Raw genomic sequence first — 16,392 nt, 5'->3', positions numbered from 1 at the left:
TAACTACCAATTTCCTTTGTACAATATCTTTTAAAACTATCACTTCCCTTTTATTTATTTTAATAGAATTTATTGAGGTGACATCAGTTAATCAAATTACGTAGGTCTCAGGTGTACACTTCTACCACACATCATCTGTACACTGTATTGTGGTTCACCACCCCAAGTCAAGTCTCCTTCCATCACTATTTATGCCCCTTCACCTTCTTCTACCCACCCCGCCACCTCCATTCCCTCTGGTGACCACCATCACTCCCCTTCCATCTCCATCTTGCCCCAGGAACATCGTTCATCTCTAGACTAAAACTAAGGGATCCTAACCTGCATCCCCAGGGAAGGATGATTCCAAATAATTTAACAGACCAGTCTCCCAAAATCGGCTACAACATTTTTTACAACCTTATTTTTAGCTATTTATAAACTGATGAATACTTTGCCCTTTTTTCCTTACTGTCCTCAAATATCTTCACTCTTTTGCTTATACTGTTCTACTTACCTGGACAGCCTATACTCTCTACTTAGCCACATTAAATTCAACAAACATTTAATGAATGAGATTCTACTACGTGGCACTTATTATATACTAGATATGAGAACTGAGACCAGAAAGTCAAAGGCAATAAATCATGATAGTGCAATGTGCTAAATGCTTTAATAAAGGTAGGAATAAAATAATATGCAGATGACTATTTTGGTCATTAATTTAGGATAATTAGACCCAAGCTTTGAAAGAAGATGAGAAATAAATGAATGTTTACTAAATAGATGCCGTGGGAGAGTTCCAGGCAAGGAGGACTGCATGCAGAAAATCAGAGACGGGAAAAATGCATGGCATTATCAGGAAACAAGGCAGCTGAAGACTAAGGTATGTGGGTAGAGAAAGAATGGCAAGAGAAGCATTGATAAGGCTATACCATCCCCTATATTCTCTACCTTCAACTTTGGTCAGACATATCTCAAAAATTGAGAACTGACAACAAATTATTTCAGTTACCTTCATCATTAAAGTTGATCTGGAGTCAGACCACCTAGGAAGTTCAATCATGTATCAACTGGGCTGACCCAATAATGACTTGCCATAGGCTTTTTCATCCCAAGGGTCAGGTTGATCTCGGCCCTCAACATGATTATGGCTTTAACAGCAGGGACACTTAAGGCATAAAGAGTCAAAACTTTAAATCATTATTATTTCCACAGGATCCAAGCACTGAAAGCAACCCTAGACTTCTTTGAGCCAAATGATGCATAACTATTTTCAGTTCTCAGTCTCTTTTGACAATGAGAAGCAAACTCCTGAATTCACTTTCAAGGTCTACAGGGAAACTGACTGAAGCCCACAAACCAAGAGCCGTAACCTTTAGTACTCTGGTGGGCCAGGATGATTATTCCAGTTCGTGAAGCTAGGTAGGGGAAGGGGATACACCTCAATAAAGGGAAATATTTACCATGCAGAGATATACAACAAAAGGACCACATTTTCTGATATTTTTCAAAAGAAACTGCAATTCCACATTTATGTATGTGTCAATTTTGAAATGTTTGCTGAAAATATTAAAAAATGTAAATACTTATTGGTCGGCCAGGCAACACATGTTTATAAGCCATGTGAGGCTAGGGGGTGGCTGTTTTTCCACCTGTTATTGGAACATCCAGGCAGTTACTTCTTAGATGAGAAAACTGAGAACTAGTGTCAAATGTCCTGTGCAAGACAGACAGCTCATCAGAGTTAGAGGGGGAGAGAAGCAGGTCTTCTGACACTAGCTTCATCTGCCTCTACCTGAGGGGAGCAGAATACAGTGGAGGTGACTAATATTTATTATGCCTACTCACTTATTTGAGTAGGGTTTAACATCTATCTCATTTACTGTTATATAACCCATTCATGCCAGAGTGGATTTACATTTTTTAAATTTAAAAAACTGAGGCTCAAAAGCTTAACTAATTTACACAAGATTATGGAGTACTAAAGCATCAAGAGAAAGGATTCAAAACTATCCATGATAAGCACAAAACCCATATTCTTTCTGTGCTGCCTCCTGTTTGCTCATATTAACAGTGGAGGTTCCAGTAGATAGGACATAAGGCCAGAAGGTGAAGAACTTTGTTGTTCAGAAAATGGGGACCCATGATGGCTCTTGAGCAGAGGAATAACAAGACCAGAACTGTGACTTTGACAAATAACTGGAGATCAATTTGAATGGAGCATAGAGTCTGAAGGCAAGAACAACAGCTCAGCCTTATTGCTAAAATTCTGTTGCAAGTTTAAAACAGTAGGGAACCAAACTGTTTGCCGTGGGGATAAGAAACAGCAGATCCCAGAGAAGTAGAGAAAGAAGACGTGGGAAATGATGAGCCTGAGTAACAGGAAGGCTGTCAAGCCGTTTATGGAGGAGGTCACTGAGGTGATGAGATGAAAAAATAAAAGCAACACAAACCCTAGTAGTCATGAAGCCATGTAGGCAAGCTGTTTTTTGTTTGTCTGTTTCTTTTTTGGTAAATCATGGAAAGAATCTAAATTATGATAAACCATGAAGATAAGGTTACTACAACTGCAAGGCTAATGATCTGACATAATTTAAACAACAACATAAAATTGTGGCAGACCCTGTCTAGCAGAGTCCGCCTGTTGTGGCTGACGGCGAGAATCAATGCACAGGCGACAACAATCCTGTGTGGAAAAAGGGAACAGGCACGACTATTCTCTCAAGGGGAGAGTGTCTATGGTGCCTCGGCCACTCCCTCAAGAGAGGAGCGCCCCTACCCTTGCCTAGACAGGCTTTTATTGTTTTCCTGGGGTCTTACATCATAGAAAGATTTATTATCTATCACATAGAATATTATTGTATACATTCTAGATACAAACAAGGAAATAAAAATAACATGCAGAGGTGAATGACAATGAGCTGATTAGCTCTGTCCTTGGGAGAGCTCACAAAAGGGAAGCTTTGGGAATTACCTTGCAGATAGACAATACACATCTGTTGCTTTAGACCAGGGTGAGGGAGTTTTAGCAAGAGCAAGCCATAATGATCTGTATGCATTTTCTAGGCCTTATTCCCATGGGAAAACTCGGTTTGCAAGTCTGGGTTCTGCCCACCACTTCGCATCTGCAGGTTTTCCATACAGAGCTGAGTCACATTTGCCAGGTCAAGACAAACTGGTCCCCTATATAAAATGGACATTCAAGTTTGTTCTGATTGGCTAAACAAAAGTGGAATTTAAGTAGAATGAAGAAAAAAAATGCCATAGGTGAGAGCACACTCCATGGACTTTGTTTTGCTGAACTTTTTAATACTTGAAAGGTATGGGGATGGGGTGGGGTGGAGACCAGCAATGGGTTTATATTATTAAAAACTAGAATATAAATTCCAAATCTAAATGGTCTGATCTAAAAAAATAAAAGCACTTTCTATATAACAAATAAACAAAGATAACTTTGACAAGTTATCCTGGGTTTCCACACATTTTATTTGCATTTTTTGCTCAACCTCACTTATAATTGCAATAGTAACCCAAGATAAAATACATACGGAAAGTGAATGAACAGAAGTCAAATACAACAGAGCAAAACAGATGACACTCATTCTTTCTCTCTTCTCACTTTTTATTTCCAACACGCTTTCTGGCTCCATGTGTCCCAAATTACTCATGAGAGCAATTTCAGTGCACCGTCACCACCATCATCATCACCAACAAAAACCACGTAGGATGGCCAGAAAGAAATTTAATCTATTAAATGCAATAAAAATAATACAAGAGAAAGCTCTACAAAATAATAACCTACTGCAGGCATAACTTTCTGTATTGGTTCAGTTAAAATATAGTAAGTTAATTATACACATGCACACAGAAAGAAACCTGGCTGGGATTTATTGCTGTTATCTGCTAGAGAAACTGCCTGGGCTCTTCAATCTGCCATTACCTGAAACCTCCACAGACAATTTTAATAGCTTCTATCTTGTCTTTCTGCTTCCTCCCTTACCTTCCAATAGCCTCTTCTCCACGCAGAAGACAGAGTCAATCCTTTGAAACATAAATCACATCACACCATCACACAAAATCCTTAGAGAGCATGCCATTTCATTCGGAGTAAAAGCCAAGCTCTCGGTATGGCCTACAAGTCCTACCTGAAGTTGCCTCACACCACCTCTCCAATGTTATCTATTACCAATCTACCCTGAACAGCTCTGTGGAGCTTCCAGCACACCCAGCATGCTCCAGCTTGGGCACCTGATCTTCCCTCAGCCTGAACACTCTTCCCTCAGACAGCTGCATGACTGGCATTGCTCACTTTCTTCAAGTCTCTGTTCAAATTTTGCCTTCACTGCTGTCATAAACCATTTTGCCCCCCCCCCCAACTGATCACACACACACAAAGAAAGGAGTAGGTGGAAGCGGAGAACATCAAGATATCTGCAGGACACCGCAACACTGAATCTTACAGGTATCCTACCACAGAAGTTCACACGATAAACCCAGGGAGTCAGAACAGATCAATTTAAGAAGCTGAGGCTAACAAGAAGAGTCTCACAAACAATGGGAAGACAAAGAAACAATTCCCAAATGAAAGAAAAGGAGGAAGTCTCAGAAAGAATGTTAGATGAACTAGAGGCAAGTCAACCATCAGATATTGAATTCAAAGCACTGGTTATCAGGAAATTCAAAGAGCTCACAATGAGCTACCAGAAACTAGAGGGGAGCTACAATGAACTCTCCGCAAACTATATCAACATGAAAAAGGAAATAGAAACTATCAGCAAAGGCCAAGAGGAAATGAAGAATACAATTTCTGAACTGAAGAACACAGTAGAAGGAATGAAAAGCAGGATCGATGAGGCAGAAGATCGGATCAGCGAGTTGGAGGACACAGTAGAAAGAATCTCCCAGAAAGAGCAAGAAAATGAAAAGAGGCTCAGAAAGAATGAAGAGGGATTAAGAGAAATGCAAGACAATATGAAACGTAATAATATCCAAATAATAGGAATACCAGAAGGAGAAGAAGAAGAACAAGGGAGAGAAAACCTATTTGAAAGAGTAATGATGAAAAATTTTTCTAATTTGATGAGAGATAAAGTTACATGAANAACAAAGAAAGAAAACTTCAGGCCAATATCGCTAATGAACATAGATGCTAAAATCCTCAATAAAATATTGGCAAATAGCATCCAACAGTACATCAAAAAGACCATACACCACGACCAAGTGGGATTCATCTCAGGCATGCAAGGATGGTTCAATATCTACAAATCAGTAAATGTAATACACCATATAAACAAAAGCAAAGACAAAAACCACATGGTCATATCAATAGACACGGAAAAAAGCTTTTGATAAGGTACAACCATTTATGATAAAGGTACTCAGCAAAGTGGAAATAGAGGGAGCATTCCTCAATATAGTAAAGGCCATATATGAAAGACCTACAGCCAACATCATACTCAATAGGCAAAAACTAAAAGCTTTTCCACTAAGATCAGGAACAACACAAGGTTATCGACTTTCATCACTTCTATTTAATATAGTATTGGAAGTTTTAACCTCAGCAATCAGGCAAGAAAAGGAAATAAAAGGCATTCAAATTGGAAAGGAGGAAACAAAACTGTCATTATTTGCAGATGACATGATAGTGTACATGGAAAATCCTATAGACTCTTTGAAAGAACTTCTTGAACTAATAAATGAATTTGGCAAAACAGCTGGATATAAAGCCAATATCCAGAAATCAAAGGCATTTTTTGTATACCAACAATGAAACAGCAGAAGCAGAAATCAAGAAAAAAATTCCATTTGATATAGCAAAAATAAAAATAAAATACCTAAGAATATACCTAACCAAGGAGGTAGAAGACCTATACGCAGAAAACTGCAAAACACTGAAGAGAGAAATCAAGGAAGATACAAACAAATGGAAACATATACCGTGTTCATGGATTGGAAGAATTAACATCATTAAAATGTCCATAGTAGCAAAAACAATTTATAAATTCAATGCAATACCTATTAAAGTAACAATGGCATATTTCACAGACATAGAACAAACACTTCAAAAAAATTTTAAATATATTTTATTGATTATGCCATTACAGTTGTTCTAATTCCCCCCTTCATTCCCCTTCACCCTGCGCACCACTCCCCCATGATTCCCTGCTTTTGTTCATGTCCATGTCTCACAAGTTCTTTAGATTCTGTATTTCCCATAGTTTCTGCCCTCCCCCCTGTCTATTTTCTACCTACTATCTATGCTACTTATTTTCTGTACGTTCTCCTCCCTTCTCCTCCTCTCACTCCCCTGTTGCTAACCCTCCATGTGATCTCCATTTCTATGGTTCCACTCCTGATCTAGCTGTCCTCTAGGTTTGCTTTTGTTTTAGGTGTGGTTGTTAACAATTCTGTGTTTGCTGTCCTTTCACTGTTCATAGATTTTATCTTCTTTTTCATAGATAAGTCCCTTTAACATTTCATATAATAAGGGCTTGGTGATGATGAACTCCTTGAACTTGACCTTATCTGAGAAGCACTTAATCTGTCCTTCCATTATAAATGAAAGCTTTGCTAGATAGAGCAATCTTGGATGCAGGTCTTTGGATTTCATGACTTGGAATACTTCTTTGCAGCCCCTTCTTGCCTGTAAGGTCTCTTTTGAGGAATCAACTGTTAGTCCGATGGGAACTCCTTTGTAGGTGACTGACTCCTTATCTCTTGCTGCTTCTAGAATTCTCTCCTTCATTTTAATCTTGGCTAATATAATTATGATGTGCCTTGGTGTGTTCCTTCTTGGGTCCACCTTCTTTGGGACTCTCTGAGCTTCCTGGATTTCTTGGAAGTCTATTTTCTTTGCCAGACTTGGGAATTTCTCCTTTATCATTTGTTCAAATGAGTTTTCCACTTGTTGCTCTTCCTCTTCCCCTTCTGGTACCCCTATAATCTGGATGTTGGAACATTTAAAGATGTCTTGAAGGTTCCTAAGCCTCTCCTTATTTTTTTGAATTCTCATTTCTTCATTCTTTTTGGTTTGATGTTTTGTTCTTCCTTCTGGTCCACTCCATTGATTCGAGTTTCAGTTTCCATGTCCTTACTATTAGTTTCCTGTGCATTTTCCTTCATTTCATTTAGGTTAGCTTTTATTTGTTCCGCCAATTTGTGACTAAAATCAACCAATTCTGTGAGCATCCTGATCACCAGTGTTTTGAACTCTGCTTCTGAAAGGTCGGCTATTTCTTGGTCGCTTAGAATTATAGGCTTTGGGGCTTCGAGCTGTTCTTGAGTCATAATGTTTTGGTCTCCTTGGACCTGTTATGTATGAGTGGTGGAACCTTAGGTGTTCACCAGGGTAGTGTGACCCAGTTTCTGGATTGTGAGGCTGTATGTGGGGGCGGGGTCAGAGAGGGAAAAAATGGCGCTTTGCTCCACTCTCTCTCAGATTTCTGTCCCCTCTGCAGCTTCCCACAAGCAAATTGGGCCCCTCTGGTGCTGGTTCCTGGGTGCATGGGCCTGTGTACTCTCCAGGACCCTGTGGGTCTCTTCAACGAACTCTCTGTGAGCCTGAGAGCCTCTACCAGCACCTCGAGCCTGAAAGTCTTTCCAATAGGTGCTTTCAGGCTCTAATTCCCATGGTTGGGGCCCTAGCCTGAGTGGTCTGTCTCACTGTTTGCTCCTTCAGTTGGTTTATCTGTGCCCAAATGTGTGACCGAAGTCAGCCAGCCACCCTGCACCCTCACTGGTTCTGCCGGTTGCCATCCCACACCTGGGATTCGCCAGCCACTGCTGCCTACACTCTTTGTTCCGTCGGACCAAACGATCTTTCCAGCCCAACCCAGCTCCACTGCTGACTCTGCCCCTCTTACTGGCCTGGCTGAATGGTTCCTTGTTGTTGGACTTCTGTACAGTTCAATTTTCTGTGTTTTGGCTGAATTTTTGTTAGTAAAACTGCATTGTCTTTAAACTTAGTTATGGGAGGAGACACAGTGTTTCCACCTACGCCTCCATCTTGGCCAGAAAGTCCACACTTCAAAAATGTATATGGAACCATAAATGACCCACAATAGCAGCTGCAATTTTGAGAAAGAAGAACAAAGTAGGAGGGATCACAATACCTGATACTAAACTGTATTACAAGGCCACTGTAATCAAAACAGCCTGGTACTGGCATAAAAACAGGCACATAGGCCAATGGAACAGGACAGAGAGCCCAGAAATAAACCAAAGTGTTTACAGGCAATTAATATTCGACAAAGGGGGCAGTAACATAAAATGGAGTAAAAATAGCCTCTTCAGCAAATGGTGTTGGGAGAACTGGACAGCTACGTGCAAAAAAAATGAAACTCGAGCACCAACTTACACCATATACCAAAATAAATTCAAGGTGGATAAAAGACTTAAATATAAGCCGAAACACCATTAAAATCCTAGAGGAGAACATTGGCAGGAAAATCTCAGATATTCCACGCAGCAATATTTTTACTGATACGTCCCCTAGAGCAAGATATATAAAGGAAAGAATAAACAAATGGGATCTCATCAAAATAAAAAGCTTCTGCATGGCTAAAGAAAACAGTATTAAAATAAAAAGACAACCAATTGTATGGGAAAACATATTTGCCAAAGATACCTCAGACAATTTACAATAGCCAAGAGTTGAAAGCAACCTAGGGGCCCGTCAGTAAATGAATGAATCCAAAAACTATGGTACATTTACACAATGCAATTCTACACAGCAGAAAGAAAGAAGGAGCTCCTACCCTTTGCAACAGCTTGGGTTGAACTGGAAAGCATTATGCTGAGTGAAATAAGCCAGGCAGTGAAAGAGAAATACCATATGATCTCACCTTTAACAGGACTCTAATCAATAAAACAAACAAGCAAGCAAAATATAACCAAAGACACTGAAATAGAGAACAGGCTGACAGTGTCCAGAGGGGAGAGGGGAGGGAATTTCAGGGGGGAAAAGGGAAGGATTCACAGGAACTAGTATAAAGGACACATGGGCAACAACTAAGGGGGGTATAAATGTGAGGAAGGTGGGAAGCACTGGTTGGGGTGGGCTGGGATGGGAGCAAAGGACAGAAAACTGTACTTAAACAACAATTATATAAATAAATTTAAAAAAGAAAGAAACAGTCTTATATTCACCACAAACTGCAGGCTGGGGTCTCAGTTATACTTCTAAATTCTCTAATAAGGACAAAGAGGATAGAAATTAAATCTTTTCAAATATTAATTTTTTTCTTTCATTCCTAAGACTGACCAAGATCCAATTACCAGCTCGGATTACCTTCATTGCCTACATTGCCTGTACTACCAAAGCTGCAGAAGCCAGGGGACCAGCAAAATATGAAAACTTGCTTCTTTAGGCTCTTAGATTCTTTGAGGGGCCCTGCCAGTGACCTTGTCCCTTACATGATGAAATCCTGGGCCCTGGAAAATTGGTGCTTCTCTCCAGAAGATAAAGGAGAAAAGGAAACAGAAGTGAGTGTGCAAGACCCTTTACCTTCAGCAGCTCTTTTAAAGAAGACTTTGCAGCTTCCACAAGTGAGAGCTCCATAATGACAGCCAGAAGCTTCGTCCCCACAGATCAGGCAGGTCTTCTGGGGTGGAAAGTAATAGTCAATGGGCAGAACATGGTCTCTGGAAGTATCCAAACTGGAAAGATATAAGAAAAATAATGCAATACACATCAGTAGTTGGCAGAAATAGGAGGGTAGAAGTCTGAGGTCTTGAGGAGTAAACTATACTTAGTTAATGTACATTATTGTTATTTATTGCTTAATAGAGTCAGTATGGAGCTGAAATTTCCTGGGAATTCTCCTAGAGATATTTGCAGGGTTTTCTGTTACATGGACGTAGTCTTTAGAAATCCTGCAAAGGAATTAGACAAGTTCTCCGGGATCAGTCATTCTTAGTGAGGGAAGGATGAAGGCAGAAACCTGAGATTAAGGTATCTAGCTTATTATGATGGTCAGACAACAATTTCAGAAACAATAAATGGTATGAACCCAGTCCTATGATATTATCTTGTCCAAAGGGAGACCTTTGGCCAAACCAGATTAAACATCAAATGAGTTTGATATATTTTGCTCTAGTCTCTGAGTCTCACTCTCTTCTGCAGATAAGAATAACATCACCCATACTACTGAGCTACTGTTGTCAGCAATGACATAAATTAGGCCAAAGAATAAAAGGCCCTTGAAATGAATACACAAATGAGGGATCATAATTAGTATTATCATACCAGTATTGTTTTTTCCATTTTCTCAGTTTTCTTAGGTTTTTCTCTAGATCACATGGATATGCCCTCAGTCCAACTCTACAACATACAATAGCAGAATACCTATGCCTCAAACTTTTGTTGAAAAATGAGGCACAGTGATTCTCAAAATTTCTTAAGCTATCATCTCAACACTTGGCCATCACATCACTCATAGATTCTTTGGGCTAGGATGAAGCTTCAGAGGTCCAAGTGTCTATCTGTCTGTCTATCTTTAAGAAGACCCACATCTGAATCTTTCTAGGTGGATGTGAAAAAGAATTGATGGAATGGGTAATTCTTAGTCTCACAAAGTAATTAATTCAAATTTAAACATGGCTTTACTACCACAAGGTCATTTTTTCTTTTCAATGTCTTATATCTATGCATTAAATAAAACTTAACTGACCTCTTGGGTTATTCTGCCTCAGGTAAACAAAAATTATCCATATTCTCATCTACAGGAATGCAGCTACTATTTTTTTATGAGTACTTCTTCCTTACTAAGGAAGGAAAATAAGCCCTAATAGCAGCCTGTTTGGTGTGTGGGGTGATTTCAACTCTGCAAAACAACTCTGTGAGACATTTTTTTCCTCCTTGTATCAGATAAAGAAAGTCAGACTCAAGAGAAGAGAAGCCCAGGACTATTTGACACCAAGGCCAGGACTAGCCGTCTCCAAATCCAACACAGATTCAATTACTCTGTTGTCTTTTCACTACTCACCTTCACTTTCAACCCATGGTTCTTTGGTAATTATGTTTAGCACAGTCAGAAAAAAAAAGCATGAAAGGATTTCCTCCCTTCAACCCACCAATGAGCGGCACTGGCAGGGCAAGAGAAAAGAGAGCTTTCACTCAGGGTATACTTGACAAGCATTTTTTATCTCTAAGACACAAATATTAGCCTTTTTTTCAAGTACGACAAAAAACACTCAAAAAAGTTCTTAGCATATACAATTCCAGCAGCTGGCTATGGTGGTCTGTCTTTTTGCCCCATAAGCCTTCCCTTCCCTATCTTAACTGGAGTGTCAGCAGGAGTCTGTCCACCAAATCAAGACTAACAAGGTGACAAATTCCACAGGGAACAGGTTTCATTTCCCATATACTAATGAGCCAAATACTAAAAATATCATTCCTTGGGCTAAAGATGTAATTTCTTTGGGTAAAAATTGTGCCCCCCATCCACATTCATGAAACAAGGGAAAAAGCAGAAGTTTTTGTTTGTTTCATTTTCTTTTCTTTTTTTGCAAGCATCATCTTTATCCCACTTTCTTGACTTCAGTAACTAATACAGACAGTTCAAATAAAATTAGAAGAACATGCATTTAGGTATGATATGTGCCAGGCCATTTCATATACATAATCTCATTTAATCTTCCCACACACCCTCTCAGGTAGCTCTGTATCTTCTCTATATTTTTGGACAAGAAATATACACGCAGAAAAATTAAGTGAACTAGGATTCCATCCTAGGTAAATCTGACTCCAAAGTGTGGACTAAGCATGTTATGAAAATGAAGTTTGAAATTAGATTGATTCAATTCAACTCCTAGAACCTAGCCCTACAGAACAAATGGGTATAGGGCTAGGTGTTGGGGATATAGTGTTGATCAAGATATTGTTCTTTCCTCTAAGCAACTTACTGTCTAGTAGAGTAGAAAGAAATGAAGCAAATAACTATAAAATAGTATAATAGATGATATAATAGAGTACAGATTGCTACAGATGAGAAAGCATCCCAGAGACAGAAATGTGTCTTTTTAAGATTTTATTTATTTATTTTAAAGAGTGGAAGGGAAGGAGAAAGAGAGGGAGAGAAACGTCAATGTGTGTGGTGGCCTCTTGTGTGCCCCCTACTGGGGGACCTAGCCTGCAACCCAGGTGTGTGCCCCGACTGGGAATCGAACCAGAAACCCTTGGGTTTGCAGGCCAGCACTCACACCACTGAGCCACACCAGCCAGGGAAGGAATGTGTTTTGAAAGGCATAAAAGTGTATATGGGTAAATAATGATGATGATAGTGACATCATCATTAACTATTAATATATAGTTGCAGAATAAGTATTAGGTAAACAAAATTTAAACCTACATAAATTAAAGGTCTTTTGAAAAAAAACTTTTAGAAAACAGCAATTTTCATCCATACTAAAATTTAAAATACAGTTAAAATGTTTAAATATATAATCAACACTTAAAGACTGAAATCATCAACATTTTTATTAGATATGAGTTTAACAAAATACATCTTGCACAAAATAACTATGAAGGGGAAGAAAGAGGAGGACAAATAATGAAAATGATTTTAGAATCTGAACTTTTCCTACCTACAACACACTTGGACCAGAGTTCTGTGATATCTCCTGACCTCACCAGGTTAATTTCTGCCTACCTCCCTCTTCCTGTCTCTGGCAAAATATTTTAAACAGTATTCTCACTGACCCTGGCCTAGTGTGGATAAAGGGTACATTGCAGTTCTAACTCATGGGCTGACTTCTGGACACTGGAAATGAAAATTCCAAGTGCAGTCCCTCTCCCAGGTTTATATTCTAGAGAAGCTTGTGCACAGTTGTACCAGGAGGCATGTGCTGAAAGGATGATAGCAGCTTTGTTTATAAAAGCAGAAATTGTAAACATCTACTGACAGTAGAGTGGATAAGTAAATTATGGCATACTTGTTCAATAAAATATAGCTCAGCAATGACAATGAACAGAGTATAGCTATACATAGGTGAATATCACAAGCTAATGTTGCTTAAAAGACATAATTCATAAAAGCATACATGAGTCCATTACATGATGTTCAAAAAGAAGTAAAAGTAAAGAATATATACATAAGGTAGTTGTTTCCTGTGGGGAGAGGCTGGGGCCAATGATATAAGGAAGGAGAAATCAAGTTGATTTATGCATACATTTAAACATATTTATTAAGCTACTATATACCAGGTACCATTCTATGTCCTGGGGTTAGAGCATAGTAAGCAAAGGGGAGAGGGGAGAGAATCACAGGGGAAAAGGGGAAGGACTCACATGAACAAGTATAAAGGACACATGGACAATAAGTAAGGTGGGGGGCGGAAATGGGAGGGAGGTGGGGAGCACTGGGCGGGGCAGGGCTGGGAATATAAGACAGAAAACTGTACTTGAACAAGGATTAAATAAAAAAACACAGCAAACAAACAAAAAATGGTCTTAATGTTCTTTAGTCAGGGCTCATGAGTGTTCATTTTATTATTATGCTGTACAACATATGTTACATGTATACTTTTGTATGCCTATCACAGCACATCATAAAAGGAAAATTAAGCAGGAAAACCTCAGAAGTTTCTAATGTCCACCTAACTAACATCCTAACTGCAAGTATACAGAGGTTTGCTTGGAGAACAAATACAGAATTTGCATGAAACATCCTGTTTCTTCCTGCCTCCTCTGGGTTACACGTTCACTTACTATCCTGATGCAGGGCATTCCGTTTTATGAGTCTGAAGCAAAAGCGCTGCAGGATAAAATGGAAGTTTTCCAAATCAGAACACCACTTCCTATTCTCCAACAGTTTCACAATTAATTAAATAAAAGTGCATTACAAATGCCAGTTCAACCATAAGAAAGTTAGACTTATTTTTTAAATAATTTTTTATTTAATTCTTTTAAAATAATTTTTAATTTAATTCTTGTTCAAGTACAGCTTTCTGTCTTATATTCCCAACCCTGCCCGCCCCCCGCCCCATGCTCCCTGCCTCCCTCCCATTTCCGCCCCCCACCCTTAGTTATTGTCCATGTGTCCTTTATACTTGTTCATGTGAGTCCATCCCCTTTTCCCCTGATTCTCTCCCCTCTCCCCTCTGGACCCTGTCAGCCTGTTCCATATTTGAGTGTCATTGGTCATATTTTGCTTGCTTGTTTGTTTTGTTTAGATTCCTGTTAACTGTGATATCATATGGTATTTGTCTTTCACTGCCTGGCTTATTTTACTCAGCATAATGCTTTCCAGTTCCATCCATGATGTTGCAAAGGGTAGTAGTTCCTTCTTCCTTTCTGCAGCATAGAATTCCACTGTGTAAATGTACCATAGATTTTTTGATCCAGTCATTTACTGATGGGCATCTAGGTTGCTTCCAACTCTTGGCTATCATGAATTGTGCTGCTATGAACATCGGGGTGCATAGGTTCTTTTGGATTGGTGTTTCAGGGTTCTTAGGATATACTCCTAATAGTGGAATTGCTGGGTCAAAAGGCATGTTCATTTTTAGTTTTCTTAGAAAATTCCATACTATTTTCCATAGTGGTTGTACCAGTCTTCAATCCCACCAACAGTGAACTAGGGTCCCCTTTTCCCCACAACCTCTGCAGCACTTGTTGTTTGTAGAATAAACAAATGGGATCTCATCAAAATTAAAAGCTTCTGCATGGCTAAGGAAAACAGTATCAAGATACAAAGAGAAGCAACAGCTTGGGAAAACATATTTGCCAATGATACCTCAGACAAAGGTTTAATCTCAAAAATATACAAAGAAGTCACTCAACTCCACTCAAAGAAGACAAGCAACCTGATTAAAAAATGGGCAAAGGACTTGAACAGACATTTCTCCAAGGAGGACATACAGAGGATCCAGAGACACATGAAAAGATGCTCGATATTGCTAGCTATCAGAGAGATGCAAATTAAAACCACAATGAGATATCACTTAACACCAGTCAGAATGGCTATCATAAACAAAGAAAGTTAGACTTAGAAATCCTCAGCATCCAGCCTGGGCTGGGTGGCTAAGTTGGTTGGAGTGTCCTCCCATACAACAAAAGTTTGTGGTTTGATTCCTGGTCACATGCCTAGGTTGCGGATTCGATTCCTGGTCATGGCACATACAGGAGGCAACTGATCTATACTTCTCAGGAGGCAACTGACTGATGTTTCTCTCTTATATCCATGTCTGTCTGACTGCCTCTTTCTGAATTGGGATATCTTAAAGCAATGGTCCACAACCTTTTTGGCACCAGGGACTTATTTCATGAAAGACAATTTTTCCATGGATGGGGATAGGAGTGGAGACAGGAGGTGGACCTGAGGAGGTAATGTGAATGGTATCCATGGACCAGGAGGGAGGTTGGGGACCCCTGCTTTAAGGCTCTGACTAACTTAAGCAAGTCCCTCAATGATGATTAAAGCTGGGTGAAATGTAGAAGCCACAGACAAGTTTTCCTTGATTGGGGAGGAATATCAGTTCCACAAGAATTTGGAGTGAGACAGCCAGACCTGTGTTAGAATCCTGCTTCCAACATGGAATCTCATACTCAGTTATTAGGGCTTTCTCAGCTCCAGTTGCCTCATCTGGAGACTGGAGATACTTTCTACCCTAGAGTACTTTTCTGAGAATTACATGAAATAATATCCGTTAAGCCCTTCCTTGTGCCTTCCACGTGCTAACTACCTTCACTTTTTACCTTATCATAAAAAGAGAAATGTATAATATACTTAAAATAAAAAAATAATTCTTGGCTACCCAAGCTTTTAAGGAAAAATAAGTATAAGTGGAGAGAGAAGGAAAAAAGACAAATGTGTAAAAACATATCTCTTTCATACATACCTCTGTATTTTTCAAATTTTTAATGATGATTTTTGTTGAAGTATAAAGATATATAGGTATAACACTTGGTTTTCATGCCAGTCTCTGCCACCTTCTATCAAGAGTGACTTTAAACTAGTCATTTGGCTTCAATTTCTTCACATGCAAAATATAGAACTCACAAGGCTGCTGAGAAGATTCGATGAGATTTTGGAGGTAAGGCAAGCCACACCATTGATGGCACAGTGCTTAATAAATGGCCATGTTATAATAATCTCATGAGAAAATGGTAGAAGTGAGCTGGGAAGAGGACCAAGTTCTAAAAATCCACCTCTGAGGTAGGTGTCCCTACTCTTACATTGAGGATATGCAAACTAATATTTATATAAGGTAAATGACTTGTCTGAATTCATATAGTTAGTAACTGGCAAAGCCAGATTCATACCTGGGGATAGTTCCCACTAAATCCACATTTTCCCACTCTCCTAACCTGCCAAGGAAATATTTGTTATATTGTAGTTTTAATTTAATTAGGCTATTTTAACATGTTTATTGATATATAACTCACACATCATAAAATTAAACCATTTT

The 16,392-nt window shown here is 39.1% G+C and overlaps 2 protein-coding genes across 2 annotated transcripts in view; both read right to left on the bottom strand.

The window, feature by feature from the left end:
- The window catches only part of METTL25 (methyltransferase like 25), an 86,681-nt gene extending 82,397 nt beyond the window's left edge, over window positions 1–4,284 (bottom strand). The window contains exons 1-2 of the mRNA XM_037035391.1: window positions 4,169–4,284; window positions 3,983–4,023 (exon numbers count right to left, since the gene is read on the bottom strand). Of these exons, the coding sequence (XP_036891286.1) occupies window positions 3,983–4,023; window positions 4,169–4,284 (157 nt within the window). The remainder of the gene's footprint in view (window positions 1–3,982; window positions 4,024–4,168) is intronic.
- Window positions 4,285–9,260: 4,976 nt separating this feature from the next.
- LOC118979369 (androgen receptor-like) overlaps window positions 9,261–16,392 on the bottom strand; it is a 144,622-nt gene continuing 137,490 nt past the window's right edge. The window contains exon 2 of the mRNA XM_037035398.1: window positions 9,261–9,639. Within this exon, the coding sequence (XP_036891293.1) occupies window positions 9,393–9,639 (247 nt within the window). The 3' untranslated portion in view covers window positions 9,261–9,392. The remainder of the gene's footprint in view (window positions 9,640–16,392) is intronic.

Source organism: Sturnira hondurensis, unplaced genomic scaffold, assembly GCF_014824575.4.
Source record: "Sturnira hondurensis isolate 20B ecotype Veracruz unplaced genomic scaffold, ASM1482457v3 Scaffold0022305, whole genome shotgun sequence".
Taxonomy (NCBI): domain Eukaryota; kingdom Metazoa; phylum Chordata; class Mammalia; order Chiroptera; family Phyllostomidae; genus Sturnira; species Sturnira hondurensis.
This window is presented reverse-complemented; position numbering and strand designations above follow the sequence as displayed.